This window comes from Tursiops truncatus, chromosome 14 (assembly GCF_011762595.2).
Source record: "Tursiops truncatus isolate mTurTru1 chromosome 14, mTurTru1.mat.Y, whole genome shotgun sequence".
Classification (NCBI taxonomy): domain Eukaryota; kingdom Metazoa; phylum Chordata; class Mammalia; order Artiodactyla; family Delphinidae; genus Tursiops; species Tursiops truncatus.
The window spans coordinates 18838673-18855829 of record NC_047047.1 but is presented as its reverse complement, the minus strand read 5'-3'; the positions used below and the strand labels follow the sequence as shown (position 1 = coordinate 18855829).

The following is a 17157-nucleotide window of genomic DNA, read 5'->3' as shown; positions in this document are numbered from 1 at the left end:
GTACTTTAAACAACCCTTTCTGGGGAAAGAGTCATTTTTGTTATATCTTCTGATTCTGTCTATTGTCAATTCTCGATTATCTCCACTGATCAAAGTATAGTAGTAATGGGAAAAAATCTAAATTGCTAGTTTTCAGTTTGGGTTTGGAATCCACTTATGTGCTTCATTTAAACAAAAGGGTATGTGTTCAGATAACTCACAGCTGTTCCAAAGAATTTTATCCAGACCTTCCAGAGGGTAAGCCATTAAGTATTTGGGCTTAAAGGACTTTTTCTCATCTGGGGAGAGTAGGAGAATCCAGATCCAGGGAAGTAAAATTAAAACAAACTTCAGATTATAAATCTGAATGGAGAGGTAGTGGAGATACTCTGTACCGATAAGAAAATTAAACAGGTATTTATCATTTTCAGAATGGCAGTAGTTCTTTGCACTTAATCTGCTAGTATGATGGGTTGTTGCATAATTCAATCTTTCTCCCAACAACCTGCCCGCTAATCTGTTATGATGGTAAACTATAGCCACTTAAATTCCGATTCCCGCGTTAAGTCTTCCTCCGGTACATCCGTGTCAATGTACATTGTCATTGATTTTTGCACAACACAAATTATGCAAACCTTCAGAGAAAAATAACACTTCAGTGTTTTTGCAGTGCAAATTCATTCTCCCAGTGTTATAAAAGTGACATTTAACAAACTCAAGGTATTATTTTTGGAAGAAATTGGAAATAAAATTTTTTATAAGAAAAGGAAAAAATCTCCTTGGGTGTCAGGCATCATAGGAAGCTTTATGTCTGTAGCACCACAGTGCAAGCTGTCTCCCTGAATTCAAATAATCTTGCACAAATGAGGAAGGTATACTGCTCTGCTATAAGAAGTAACTCTTCAGTTACATACTTAAAGATACTGATTCTAAACTTATCAAGATGGTCAATTCTGTTCACTGAAAAAAAAAATCAGTTATCCACTGATGAAATTAAACCAGTTGGTTATCTTACTGAATTGTTTTCTGCATAGAAAAAGACTTTATAGTCTAATGCTCTCATCCTAAAATAAGAAAACAGACTCTATTGTGGCAAAACTGGTATGTGAGCCAAGCAAGTAACTCTTTTGACCTTGACTGGAGACATGGATTAAACTAACTTGGATCTACTCAGTGGATTGATTTGATTGAATCACCTGAACTTGTGAGCTGAGCAGTTTCTATTTTAGTTTGAGGGCATCATTGCTTGTAAGAGTAGAAGGGGTTAGTGGCTTTAGGAGGAGTGTCTCTGCGTCAGAAATGTCAATGCCATTACCTGTCATTGAATCAATGAACTTTCCTTCCTTTGGGTTTTAGAATTTTTTCAAGTTTCAAAAGCCTCGAATTAAAAGAAGGAAGGCAAATACTTTATTGGTTAGTAATTAATGCCTTAGATTTTAGTTAATATTCTGAGGATTATTTGGCATCAAATGAATAGTAATATTTTGTGAAAACTTGGAAATTAGACACATGGGAGGTACCTAGATGAGGGGCAATGATTGCATATATCTTTTGATATCTATGAAACACAGGCAAACCTATTTAAGATATACTGGTTTGTACCATTTTCCCGTGAGACAAGTTCTAATTTTGAGATATTGTCAATGTGTGATAATTGTCTGAGTTCATTCTAAGATGTTCTTTATTAATCTATAGTTTTAATAATGAATGTCTGTAGTAGTATCTTAAGAACTACATCCCACCCCCCATTTTTAAGTAGTTTTGGATATGTGAGAACAACCCAGATCTAACTGTTTCCTTCAGTTGAACCAAATAATTATGAGAAACCAAAGCGTTGAGTGAATACCTTTATTTAGATACAGTATCTATAACTCATTTCCTCTTTTTTGGTTTTCCTGTATACACTTCAATTCATCAGCTCTAGTCAAGAAATACATTATTTTGAATGGGTTACCTAAATCTATTGTTTTTTTTTTGCTGTTGTTCCTACTCGGACATGCCTCAAGAGAAGATAAAGTATGAATAAGTTGATATAAAATATATAAATAAGTAAAAAAGAGAATATGAATGTTAAAACCATATACAAAAATTATCTGGGAATTTCATTATTGATTTTGCACAAACTTCCATGACCTCAGATGACTCAAAATAAAGGAAATAAAAAGACCCCCATAGCAAAACTGAGACAGGAGTAATGTTTTTCTAGGAAAAGACCAGTGTTTCCATTATCCGTTCCTAATTTCTAACGACAAAATAACAATCAGAGTTCAAAGAAATGTATTTATTGCTCGTTCTCATAAGGATATTTTAATTCATTGAATTCAATGTTTCCATTGCATTTAAACAATGTAAAAGGCATGGTGCTAAATATTGGTTGGATGACAGAATTCAAAGTTCTTTATCTCTAATAGCAAATACTTTTTGTGAAAAGGATAAATTTTTCCATCCATTGTGCTTTTGTTAGATTGTGGAGTCTATTGTTTTCATTTTTTCCCCATTTAGTTTCTCATCTTACTGTTTAGCATTCTCAGCTGGAATAGCAGGGTGTCTGTTGAACTACCTCTGTATTCACTGGTTTTCTTTGTTTACTCTATTCTAGAAATAAAACTGTGTTTAACTTACTATTGTCTACATTCTGTCCCTACCGATTATGTCAAATGCTTTCTGCAGCTTAATTTAAATGATTTATAAAATATGTCTTTGATCACAACCCTTAGAAGAGAAATATGTTCCGTGTTATGGCCCATGTATCTTACAAATAGGAAAGACTTCTGGATAAACAATGTGAAGGATTTTTAGCTCAGATTTCTTTTACTGCTTCACAATACATTGTCTTACTCTATCTTGAATAGTCATTTTCCTTCTGGGCAATAAATATATTTTAAATATTTCATCCTAATCCTATTTTCTTGAAGGCAAACTTAATTTAGACTTTAATCTTTTCTTTCATCATCAATACTGTATCTTATTTTATTGCTTTTCTCTGAATACCTTCATCTGTACAGATGTCTTGCTGATAATGAACTTGACTGGAAGTCTGGCTAGATGTTCTGTCAAATCTCTAAAATCTGTCTCTTGATCTCTTTTATATGTTTTCCTTTGCAAATCTATTTTGCAACTGAAAGAGAGTATCCTGGAGAAGTTCCAGGATATCAGAGAAGTTCCAGGATATCAGATGCTGAGAAGTCAGTAATATCTTCTAAGGACCACGTACTCTTTTAAGCCCAAGGTTCTATATGTGAGACACTATCTTAAGACAAACTCAAACATGATCTCTTTATCTGGGAACTCCCAATTCAAATCTGTTGCTATCAAAATTAATCGTATTCTCTTACTGTAATATTTCTCTTTAATAATAACATTTTGGTCACACTGCATTCCAACTGCCTGATCATGTCTCCCATGATAAATTACTTGGTAAATACATCTGCGGATTATTCTTTTGGAGTGTACAAATTATTCCACCTGACTTCTCAATCCTTTGCACTAAGAAGTTGAATTAAAACTTTTTTGTTTCAACAAACAAAAAGTTGAAACCAACCCTACATCTCTCTGGTCCAAACAAAATTATAACCAAGACTTCAATAATAAGGTCTCTTGACTGAAATCTTGCAATCACTTCATGTCTTGCCTTGAAGGGCTAACTCATCCATTTATGTGATGTCATAGGATGTATGCATCAAATCCATAATTGTAATAAGACTTAGTTTTCATAAAAAATGTCAAGAGGCTAGATCCTAAGAAGAGTCGGAAATTATTTGATCCAGGCATTGCATTCTGTGTCAAAGAAAATTTTGTTATTTTAACTAATATCATAACTAAAGACATTATTGTAATCAATCATACTAAATTCACCTAAAAAGTCAGCACAGTTCACCACTCTGCATCCATTTGATGCAGCCTAGTTTTGCATTGGGTTCCTGAAGTCATGCTCCATTTCCAGATAAACAATAGATAATTAATTAAAAATACCAATAGATTATAATCTAAGTCCAGCTTGTTTTATTTCAATATTTAAAAAGTGTTTAACTCCATTTTATTCTAATATCTTAATGCTGGCAAAAGTGCACCTCCTTTGTTTGGTAGTAACATTTTTAAAGTGCTTATTGGAAGAATGGACAGCTGCATCATTAATCTTAAATAGTGACTTTTGTATTTTGTATGAAAGGTGAGATGACACAGATAAGTTTCTAATATATAATAATCATTTTTGAAACTGATTGATAAAAGAATTGGTAAAATAATAACACTTTCCCTACAGTGAAAAATCAGGAGATGACTAATTTCTAAAGCCAAGCAGGATTGTTATAAAACATAAAAAAGCAAGGATAAGCCAACTAGTCAATGATCTAATATGTAAAAATTGGAAGAAAATAGCTTTATAGGACCATTGATTGTGAAATATCACTCAATAAAAGCTGTTAAATATAGAATTTGAATTTAGACTTATTGAACATAAAAAGAGAATAATTCAGCAAGGAAAACATATGCACAGTATTATTGCTTCTTCTAGTAAGTACTAAAAAACCCAAATATAGGAAAATTTTCAATTTCATTCTTGCTTCTCATATGCCAATATTTTTCTTTTTTATTGTCTTTAATTCTCTAAAGACATTCTTTAAATGCCTTTAACATTTATTTTGAAGTAAAAGATGGGAGTAATGTTGCCAGATTCATAATCAGTTTGAATTTACTAGCTTCTGTGTTTCAAAATGCTCCCTAATCTACCAATTTTGTATAGTTTAAAATTGTGATTATTTCATCCACTTAGATATTTAGTGAGCTAAGAATGACAGGACTAGAGATAGAACTGTATTGGCTTAAAACGCCAGAAAAAAATCCAAATTAGGAATTTTGTTTATCTGCGTACAGAAACAGGCTCTGGGCTTTACCCATTTATGATGCTGTGAATTATAAGCTATTATTCTGAATCTTTACTGAAATATTTTCTGTGGAAAAAGGTTCACTTTTCATATATTCCACTGGGCAAATAAAGATCTGGCTTCCATGTGGATGGTTTCAGGATCTGCTTGCTCTTCCTTTTGTTTTATCATAATACTCACTTGACAACTTTGACCAGTTCAGTTTTTAGAGCTCTAAATCTACATTTGAAAAGAAAAAAAGACCTAGTGCTCTCCACATTTTTCTCCCATCTTGCCTGATTTCCAAAAAAAAAAAAAAAAAAAAAAAATTTGGAATCAGGCTTTAAACAAAGCTATAACGCTATGACTATAGCAGAACTGCATGTGACGAAAATATTTGGTCACTGAGCATTACTGGGTCACCTAAACTTGACCTCTAAAAGTAACAGCGTAGTGGACCTTGTGATTGTAGCAATATTGCCATTTGATTTTTCTCCAGGTTTGAAGGTCGGATCTAATTATCCCCTTTAGGTGTATGCTATATTTGGTATACATAGAAAAACTTAGTCAAGATTGTCAGTAATATTTTATATCAAAAATAACATTTTAAGAGGTAGAAATTCCAAGGGTAGAACTAGGCATTGGTTATTGGCTTATCTTTTAAATTGTGCCTATCACACAACTCACGCTTGAGTACAAAAAGGAACAGTAAAAAATAATTGCCATTCTAGCAACAATGAGTGTGTTAATTCCTCAGTGAACCCAATGGAAGAGGTAAGTATCCCTTTAGCACCATATACTGGCTGAGTGTGCTGAGGCCGAGAGCTTGCTGAAGGTCACAAAGCAGGGCAATGGAACTTCCTAGAAAGACATCTGACATTCCCCGTGTACAGTTCCAGGCATTAAAAGCTTCAGCCCTTGCTTTCTCTCTTGGTGATCTTCAATGCTTTAAATAGGGGATTCATCCCCTTTGAACCCCACTACAATTGTCCCTTACAATGCCTGACAAGGCGGGATGCTGCTTCATCCTCCTTCTCCCAGATGGTCCATTTATCTGTTCAAGAGAGCCAATGAGGAATCCAAATGGCCGGACTGCTTAATATCACGGAGCCCCACCCATATCTCTTTCAGTACATAATTCCTTCATAGGCCTCTTTCTCCCAATTACCCACTCCCTCTTACACCTCCCTAATCCCTTCCCAATAGGGTACTTTTTTTTTTTTTTTCTCTTGCTCTCTCTCTCACTCTCTCTTTTCTGTATCTCTCGGAAATCAGACAGGAGTTCAGAGCACTTTCACTACCTTTTATGAGGTAGATTGTGATGTCATAGATGGGGGCAGGGCTAGTCAACTTTCTACCCACCTCCCAACCTGTGCTGAGGGAGCTCCGATCGGGTGTGGAAGCAGTGATTCTTCCATGGTGAGTAACTTTGCTTTCTGATCTAACCTGTCTCATTGTAAACATTAATTTTGAAAGCGGGGGATGGGGTTTCAAGGAAGTAAAGATGTGACCAATCAAGCCCTTTTTACTTACTATTAACCAACTTTGGGCAAAGGCTCTACTTATTTATTCTTTATTTAAGTCAAGAATTCCACAACACAGATGTACTCTTCAAGTATGATCTAAACTTGAGAAGTTGAAAATGGTATTTTCATTCCTTTATTTCTCATTCTTTCTTCCCATTGGGACTGAAAGTCATTGCATATGTGGAATGAATCCATTCTGTAGTCTTTTAGTGAGCTTTCTATAAAGGAAGGCTAGTTAGGAAAGTGTATTCTTCTTCATTTGAAAGATTTCAGGATCACAGGATATCCTTTATTAACGTTTAACCAGAGAATCAATCTGCTCTTCTAAAACTGTAGAGTAAAACTGTGAAAAAACTGATACATAAGAATTATCAACAAACTTTGTTCTGATATAAACAAATGAAAACTTTCAAATGCAAAAACTAAAGTATTTATTTTAAAAAAAGAGTCACCACTCTTGCAAGATTAAGGGTGCATCCATTTCAATGTGTCTCAACCAAATTTGCTACCTTTTTGTTGCATGTCATAACAATGATGCTGTTTTATAGGATTTCTTGGTAAAGAGCTGTGAAAAAACACTGTTTTTTGTTTCATTTGGGTTTCTATTATTACTGATTACTTCTTTTATATGCCATAGTATTTAGAAGGAAAAGATCAACTGGAGTGAGCGTGTTCCTTCATTTTCCTTGTTCTCTCCTGGGTACCTATTAAAATGGTTAAAATGTCAACTTTTTTATTAGAGGGGAAAGAAGGTTCATGGAGATGGTTACATCTTTAAGGGATGTCGAAGCATCAGGGTGGGTGTTTTTAAAAAGGTTTGACCATCAGAATGTGAGGCTTGTTACTTTTCATGGGGTGGGATTAAAAGTATCCTAGTTTGAATTATAGGTATTATGAAATGTGTTAAGTGGATATCATTCATTTTTTCAAATCCCTAGTTAACTAGGTATGTATGGATATTGGTATTGTAGAACTGGGGTACTTTAAAAGGAGGAGTCCTTTTATTTCCCAATGTTCAAATGTTTTAATGGCCTTTAGATTATGCACATGGAGCATATATTAGATTACATTATCTATTAATGTTCAGAAAGAGAAATGCTACTTGTATCTCAGTCTGTATACTCCACACAAACTTTTCTACTCAAGAGGATTGTATTAAATTGTTTATGTTTTACCTCCTTGCTAGATCTTAAGCTCAGTGAAGGGACCAAACCTCATATAGTCAATGCTGTTTAGATTTGCCCCCAAATTTAAAATTCTTGGACACCATAAGGAGGAGTCCTTTCTCATCAGTAGCTCTTCTGTTACGTGTAGAGCCTCTATCCTTCCCCCACAAGGGCTCTCCCTCTTTTCATTACCTGGGGTGGAGTGGTATCATGACTGCTGAAGTTATTTTCCCACCTAAGCTTTCTAACCTAAAGAAGCGACTGTAACGGTAGAGATTTCAGGCACAATAAGGAGAAATAGAGTCATAACTGGCCCATAGGAAGATTTAGGTGATAATCACCTGCAGTCAACTTAATATTGCAATGTGGGTAACAATGCCAAAGTCTCATACGTTGGGTGATCCCTCTCCAATCTCTGGCCTACCTTCCATTAAAAGTGCTAGACCCCGGAAACCCAGGTAGAAGTTAACCTTCAGTGCCAGAAAAATCTGATATCTAATCATAGCTCAAGTTTTTAATGTCTTTTGTCAACCCCTCGTACAGCTGCCAGGTAAGAAATGCTCATATTATACAAACCCTTGGAATACAATCATCTTTAAACTTCGTGAGTTAAGAATGGTTGTGTTGTGCGCTTGTGCAAATTCAGAGAATCTATCATGGAATGCATTGTGCATGCACTTGTATACCCTCATGTGCATGTTTCATTTATAGTGGTGTTCAGTGTTTTTATATCCATTTTGTATGTATTTGAATTATAATTTAAAATACATACATATATTGTGCTCCAAACAAAAGAGTGAGATAAAACAGAAGTTGCTTAATCTGGGGTCTGAACACTGGTGCACTAGTCGTATTTCTGTCAGTGGCTAATTAGGTAACTCAAAGTAAATTACTTAGATCTCTTGGGTCTCAGTTTTCTCATCTCTAAAATGATGATAGATGATTTAAAGGATATATTCTAAAGTAATTCTGCTCTAAAATTCTATCATAAAATGATATATTTTTGAAGAACTGGTTTATGGCGAAAAAAGATTGTATGATGAGATCTAATTTTTGTAGATGACATACAGTTAGTTTTTCAAACTAGAAAGAAAATTTCAGTCCAAACTAGTCTTAAAATGTACTCTATATCTGATGTAGTATTTGGTTAATGATGTTAGTGGGTCCTGTTCTAAGCTGACAATATCAAGCCCATGATGATTAGCTGTGTGTTGATTTGGAAGACTGATTTGTTTTTTAACTCCATAATTTTATGTTATTCTGATTATTTGAGATAAAGAAAATATCCTCATCCACTAGGTAATAGAGGGAGCTAGGCCTCATTGGGACTCTCAAATTCAAAATTACTTATGCAGTATTGCAGGAATTCCCTTGTGCTGTTGGGAAGAGTTCAATGAGTAGGTAATTGGTGGTTACTGAGCTATGTGCTATGAAGGATAAAAGACATGTAAGCCCTGGCTCCTACTCTTGAGGAATGTGCAACCTTTTTGGGAGTCTGGACACATGTCAAGTGACAACTTAAAAGTGAAGACAGTAAGTGTCAGAGTGGTCTGGAGTAGACTGGATTGTACTGGGAAGGCTTTGTGAGAAGCTGAGACCTTCAACTAACTTTGAACAGAATGGTTTAGATTTGTGTTGTTTGTGTGTACATAATGAGGGCAGGTCAGCAAGCTCACAGGATTGTAAATCTTGCAGAGGCTATCTTGTGTTTAGAAATGCCACATATTGAAATCAAAAGTCTTTGCTAAGAGTCCAGCCCCATACCTTCCCAGAGCCCCCTACTCTTAATTATATTTTGACTTTATAATATATGAAGAGGAGGTGGCAAGTGACTGACTTGCAATGATTATTAAAATATAATCAGGCAGCTATTTTCTTAGTTACACAAGAGGTCACATGATCACTCACAGCCATGACTGAGAAAAAGAAATTTAAAAAAAAGGAAGGAATTATGGACAGAAGGAGGCTCTAGCTCTGGGACATTGTGGTTTTCTGAAAAAGGTGGAAATGGATTATCATTTGGACAATCAAAGGGATTATCACTGACAGGTTTAGAAACATAGGATGGTCATGGAAATGCCCATAAGCTAATGAGAATCCATGTAACCAGGGTGATTTTCCAAAGCAAATGGAAGTTTCTTGCACTGAATAGGGATCATGTCAGACTCTGCTCTCAAAGATACAATGATTATGCAAGTCTCTTTCCCTAATACACTTGGATTTGGGCATGACTTATGCACTTCGACAAAGCACACTTAGGTTTGAAAGCCTCTCTGTTGCTGGAGATTCATAGATGATTTTCAGTGTATACTTTGTATCATTTAGAGGGCACTGTTTTTGTATTTCTTGCCATCCAAGTTCCTTCCAAGTTACTACTTTGGCCTTTCTAACAGACAGAAATTCTGTGAGTAGACCTGCTTTATTACCTATCCCAGATTCTAATGACTTGGTTTACATCATCCAGTGAACGTTTTGTAATTTTCTATCATGACATAAAAAATAATTTCTAGAATATATTATCTCAGGAAATCACTTTCAAAAGCTAAATTGTCTATATGGGAATAATGAAGTAGTATGATCAAGGTCAGTTTTACAAAGCAAGGAATGTTCTCTTAGAACTAATTTTCCCCAAAAAGTTGAAGTAGAACTTCCATAAATTTTTGTGGAACAATCTAGCCTATTAAAGGAAGTTAAAGATATTACAATTAGGTTTGTCCCAAGAGAACAACAACAAGGATGGCAACTCTTCTCCTCCTCCCCCGAAATGTCCCTAGGGGTAATTTTAGAAATAGAAGTTCAGTTGGATTTATAATTCAACAAATATTTATTGAGTAAATAACATGTGATAGTCACTGTCTTATGGATGGACATGGAAGTAGCAATGGAAAACAGACACATAATCAGTAAATGTAATAGATTATAATAATCACTCTCACAGAAATATATACAAAGTGATATGGGCATTCCTGTAGAGAAGGGGAAGAGGAAGCTTCATAAATGGGACAATACCTTTGAGTCTTCCCAGATAAATGGATAGGAGCTTAAAGTAGAGGAGGAGAGAAATGATTATCCCAGAAGAAGTACAGAATGTCCATAATATTGAGGTGTAGATGTATTCTATGCTGACCAGACATGAAAATGTCAGAGGTGGGTGGAAAGATGGAGAAGAATCAAAGGTGAAATAAGAAAGATAGGTGGGCACTGGATATGAAAGAAAATTTTATGACCTAGTCTCGTTTTAGTGAGTGTCTCTCAAAATGGTCAGAGGATCATCTGCATGCCAAATGCAGAAAGAGGTGGGAGGAGACTGTTAAAGTGCAGAATCCTGGACCAGGCTGCAGACTCCTTGAATCAGGACTGTAGGGATTATGTAGGTTTTTGGAAACTGTACTTAACCCCACCTTCGACATGCCAGGTGATCCATTTTCACACCAAAGTTTCAGAATCTCTACAAGGCAACAGAATTGACTCATGGTTTCTATGTTCTTGGAAGAAGAATCAAAAAAAAAATAGAATTAAAATATTAAGAATAAAAGATTTGGGAAAATAGGATAAAGGTAAGATAAGAATGTTCCTGAGAAAGTTGGTTTAAATTTCTGTTAGGTGTAAAAAGACACTTTCTAAGAATGGTGGGTTTTAAGTTTAAATAATTACTAAATGATGCTATTAAATATAGCTTGAAGAAAAGACAAGCAACTATAAACACTTAAGGGACCATCTAGTTCTTTCATCATCATGGTCTAATGCAAGGAGTTAATCAAGTTCAGAGCTAAGTTGTTCTATAGCTCCCAACTCGTGTCAAGAGAAGGGACAGAGACAACAGTGCAGAGCAATATTTATTTCTCCTTGGTATTCTTTGGTAGAGCTATTTGACTGCTTTTTAATATTAATTAGGTGAACTCATTAAAAAAATTATATATGTATATATTCCCATTGTGATGAGAAAAATCAAGCTTTCAAGCCAATGTAGGGTCTATGGTCTATGTTGAAAAATATTAATACCATAACTATTTCAATAAAAAATCTTTTAGAAGTGCTCATTTTATATATATATATATATTTTTTTTCTTTATGGACAACAGTCATTATCCTACAACCACCAGTCTGTGTAGAGAGCTATACAAATGTTCAAAGAAGAGGGAGGCACTAGAGAGGTATTTTACATTTGACTAAGACATGAGAATGAACTCTGCTCTGGAAGAAGGTGGCCCTCTTATCACAGCAAGGAGGGTCAGTTCTGGATTTAACCCTCTAATCGCTTTGCATACAGTTCTCTTCCAGATTGCCAGAATCTTCTCTATTTTTTAATTTGAGAATTTCATTGTTTATAAGTTGAGAAATGATAGGGAATCTTGTTTTTTCTTCATATACATCTCTCTGCAGGTAATAGCAATAACTGCTTTGGTAGAGCTGGTGATACTGTCACATTTTAGAAGCAGTTAATTGGTAGGATGCCAGTGCCTGCCATTAATTGAGCAAATTAGTTTCAGCATGTTGATTTAAAAGAAAAAAATGACTTTTTAAATTCTTACAGAATTTTTTAAACCAATCACATGTAGCTCTGTCATTGGGCCTTTATTACACCAACCCAGCCAAACATAACCTTGGGTAGTCCTTAGAAATCTGCCACACAAAATTATTTACCTTAAGGCCTAGCATTTTACCTGGGTAAAAACCAAGTCAGAGAACAGTGACAGCCACATGGTTTTGATGTCAGAGATCTGAAAAAATAAGTTACAGAATATCATGTTCTCCCAAGGATGATGAGAATCCATTGGAGTGACCAGACCATGTGGCTGACAGGTCTTGGTGCTCCGGACTAGTGTCAGGCCTAAGCCTCTGAGATGGGAGAGCCAAGTTCAGGACACTGGACCACAGAAACCTCCCAGCCCCACATAATATCAATTGGTAAGAGCTCTCCCAGAAAGCTCCATCACAACGCTAAGACCCAGGTGAACCCAAGGGCCAGCAAGCTCCAGTGCTGGATGCCCCATGCCAAACAACTAGCAAGACAGGAACACAACCCCACCCATTAGCAGAGAGGCTGACTAAAATCATAATAAGTTCACAGACACCCCAAAACACACCACCAGATGCAGTCCTGTCCACCAGAAAGACAAGATCCAGCCCCAACCACCAGAACACAGGCACCAGTCCCCTCCACCAGGAAGTCTACACAAGCCACTGAACCAACCTCACCCACTGGGGGTAGACACCAAAAACAACAGAAACTATGAATGCACAGCAGATGTAGGAGCAAGGTAAAAACACACCAGACCAAAAAAAAATGAAGAGGAAATAGGCAGTCTACCTGAAAAAGAATTCAGAGTAATAATAGTAAAAGGGTTCCAAAATCTTGGAAATAGAATGGAGAAAATACAAGAAACGTTTAACAAGGACTTAAAAGAATTAAAGAGCAAACAAAAAATAATTAACAACACAATAAATGAATTTAAAAATTCTCTAGAAGGAATCAATAGTAGAATTATGGAGACAGAAGAACGGATATGTGACCTGGAAGATAAAATAGTGGAAATAACTACTGCAGAGCAGAATAAAAAAAAAAAAAAAGAATGAAAAGAATTAAGTCAGTCTCAGATACCTCTGGGACAACATTAAACACACCAACATTTGAATTATGGGGATCCCAGAAGAAGAAGAGAAAAAGAAAGGGTCTGAGAAAATATTTGAAGAGATTATAGTTGAAAATTTCCCTGACATGGGAAAGGAAATACTCAATCAAGTGCAGCAAGACCGGAGAGTCCCATACAGGATAAATCCAAAGAGAAACATGACAAGACACATATTAACCACACTATCAAAAATTAAATACAAAGAAAAAATATTAAACATAGCAAAGGAAAAGCAACAAATAACATAAAAGAGAATCCCCATTAGGTTAAGAGCTGACTTTTCAGCAGAAACTCTGCAAGCTAGAAGGGAGTGGCACAACATCTTTAAAGTGATGAAAGGGAAAAAGCTACAATCAACATTACTCTACCCAGCAAGGATCTCATTCAGATTTGATGGTGAAATTAAAACCTTTACAGATGAGGAAAAGCTAAGAGAATTCATCACCACAAAACCAGCTTTACAACAAATGTTAAAGGAACTCCTTTTAGGCAGGTAACACAAGAGAAGGAAAAGAGCTACAAAAACAAAACAAACCAATTAAGAAAATGGTAACAGGAACATACTATTGACAATTACCTTAAATGTAAATGGATTAAATGCTCCAACCAAAAGACATAGACTGGTGGAATGGATACAAAATCAAGACCCGTATATATGCTGTCTACAAGAGACTCACTTCAGATCTAGGGACAGATACAGACTGAAAGTGAGGGGATGGAACAAGATATTCCAAACAAATGGAAATCCAAAGAAAGCTGGAGTAGCAATTCTCATATCAGACAAAATAGACTTTAAAATAAAGACTATTACAAGAGACAAAGAAGGTCACTACATAATGATCAAGGGATCAATCCAAAAAGAAGATATAACAGTTGTAAATATTTATGCACCCAACATAGGAGTACTTCAACACATAAGGCAAATGCTAACAGCCATAAAAGGGGAAATCAACGGTAACACAATAATAGTAGGGGACTTTAACACTGCACTTTCACCAATGGACAGATCATCCAAAATGAAAATAAATAAGGAAACAGAAGCTTTAAATGACACATTAAACAAGATGGACTTAATGGATATTTATAGGACATTCCATCCAAAACCAACAGAATACACTATCTTCTCAAGTGCTCATGGAACATTCTCCAGGATAGATCATACCTTGGGTCACAAATCAAGCCTTGGTAAATTTAAGAAAATTGAAATCATATGAAGTATATTTTCTAACCACAACATTATGAGACTAGATATCAATTACAGAAAAAATAAATAAAATAAATACAAATGCATGGAGGCTGAACAATACGATGCTAAATAACCAAGAGATCACTGAAAAAAACAAAGAGGAAATGAAAACACAATGACCCAAAACCTATGGGATGCAGCAAAAGCGGTTTTAAGAGGGAAGTATATAGCAATACAATCCTACCTCAAGAAACAAGAAAAATCTGAAATGAACAACATAAACTTACACCTAAAGAAATTAGAGAAAGAACAAAAAAACCCAAAGTTAGCAGAAGAAAAGAAATCATAAAGATCAGATCAGAAGTAAATGAAAAAGAAATGAAGGAAACAATAGCGGAGATCAATAAAACTAAAAGCTGGTTCTTTGAGAAGATAAACAAAATTGATAAACCATTAGCCAGACTCATCAAGAAAAGAAGGGAGAAGACTCAAATCAATAGAATTAGAAATGAAGAAGGAGAAGTAACTACTGACACTGCAGAAATACAAAAGATCATGAGAGATTACTACAAGCAACTCTATGCCAATAAAATGGACAACCTGGAAGAAATGGACAAATTCTTAGAAAAGCATGACCTTCTGAGTCTGAACCAGGAAGAAATAAAAAATATAAACAGACCAATCAGAAGCACTGAAATTGAAACTATGATTAAAAATCTTCCAACAAATAAAAGCCCAGGACAAGATGGCTTCACATGTGAATTCTATCAAACATTTAGAGAAGAGCTAACACCTATGCTTCTCACGCTCTTTCAAAATATAACAGAGACAGGAACACTCCCAAACTCATTATATGAGGCCACCATCACCCTGATACCAAAATCAGACAAAGACGGCACAAAGAAAGAAAACTACAGGCCAATATCACTGATGAACATAGATGCAAAAATCCTCAACAGAATACTAGCAAACAGAATCCAACAGCACATTAAAAGGATCATACAGCATGATCAAGTGGGGTTTATCCCAGGGATGCAAGGATTCTTCAATATATGCAAATCAATCAGTGTGATACACCATATTAACAAATTGAAGGATAAAACCCATATGATCATCTCAATAGATGCAGAAAAAGCTTTCAGCAAAATTCAACACCCATTTATGATAAAAATACTCCAGAAAGTAAGCATAGAGGGAACATACCTCAACATAATAAAGGCCATATATGACTAACCCACAGCCAACATTGTTCCAATTGGTTAAAAACTGAAACCATTTCCTCTAAGATCAGGCAAGAGACAAGGTTGCCCACTCTCACCACTATTATTCACATAGTTTTGGAAGTTTTAGCCACAACAATCAGAGAAGAAAAAGAAATAAAAGGAATCCAAATTGGAAAAGAAGAAGTAAAACTTTCACTGTTTGCAGATGACATGATAGTATACATAGAGAATCCTAAAGATGCTACCAGAAAACTACTAGAGCTAATCAATGAATGTGGTAAAGTAGCAGGATACAAAATTAATGCATAGAAACCTCTTACATTCCTTTACACTAACAATGAAAAATCAGAAAGAGAAATTAAGGAAACAAATTCCATTTACCATTGCAACAAAAAGAATAAAATACCTAGGAATAAACCTACATAAGGAGACAAAAACCTGTATAGAGAAAGCTATAAGACACTGATGAAAGAAATTATAATAATACAAACAGATGGAGAGATATACCATGTTCTTGGATTGGAAGAATCAACATTGTGAATATGACTATACTACCTAAAGAAATCTACAGATTCAATGCAATCCCTATCAAACTACCAATGGCATTTTTCACAGAACTAGAACAAAAAATTGCACAATTTGTATGGAAACACATAAGACCCCCCAATAGCCAAAACAATCTTGAGAAAGAGAAAGGGAGCTGGAGGAATCAGGCTCCCTGGCTTCAGACAATATTCCAAAACTACAGTAATCAAGACAGTATGGTACTGGCACAAAAACAGAAATATAGATCAATGGAACAGGATAGAAACCCCAGAGATAAATCCATGCACATATGGTCACCTTACCTTTGATAAAGGAGGCAAGAATATACCATGGAGAAAAGACAGCCTCTTCAGCAAATGGTGCTGCAAAAACTGGACAGCTACATGTAAAAGAATGAAATTAAAACACTCCTTAACACCGTGTACAAAAATATGCTCAAAATGTATTAAAGACCTAAATGTAAGGTTGCACACTATAAAACTCTTAGGGGAAAACATAGGCTATGACATAAATCACATAAATCACAGCAATATCCTTTTCGACCCACATCCTAGAGAAATGGATATAAAAACAAAAATAAAAAAATGGGACCTAATGAAAGCATTTCCACAGCAAAGGAAACCATAAACAAGACAAAAAGACAACCCTCAGAATGGGAGAAAATATTTGCAAACAAAGCAATTGACAAAGGATTAATTTTCAGAATATATAAGCAGCTCATACGGGTCAATATCAAAAAGCAAACAACCCAGTCAAAAATGGGCAGAAGACCTAAATAGACATTTCTCCAAAGAAGATATACAGATTGCCAAGAAACACATGAAAGGATGGTCAACATCACTAATTATTAGAGAAATGCACATCAAAACTACAGTGAGGTACCCCCTACCCCGATCAGAACGGCCATCATCAAAAAATCTAGAAACAGTAAATGCTGGACAGGGTGTTGAGAAAAGGGAACCCTCTTGCCCTTTTGATGGGAATGTAAATTGATACAGCCACTATGGATAACAGTATGGAGATTCCTTAAAAAACT

The 17157-nt window shown here is 35.3% G+C and overlaps 1 protein-coding gene across 2 annotated transcripts in view; it reads left to right on the top strand.

The window, feature by feature from the left end:
- CTNNA2 (catenin alpha 2) overlaps positions 1-17157 on the top strand; it is a 1042487-nt gene that overhangs the window by 1003083 nt on the left and 22247 nt on the right. Inside the window, exon 17 of one of the 2 annotated variants that reach the window (XM_019942095.3) lies at positions 6117-6260. The exons of the other annotated variant lie outside the window; for it this stretch is intronic. Within the exon in view, the coding sequence (XP_019797654.1) occupies positions 6117-6260 (144 nt within the window). The remainder of the gene's footprint in view (positions 1-6116; positions 6261-17157) is intronic. 2 annotated transcript variants of the gene reach the window in all.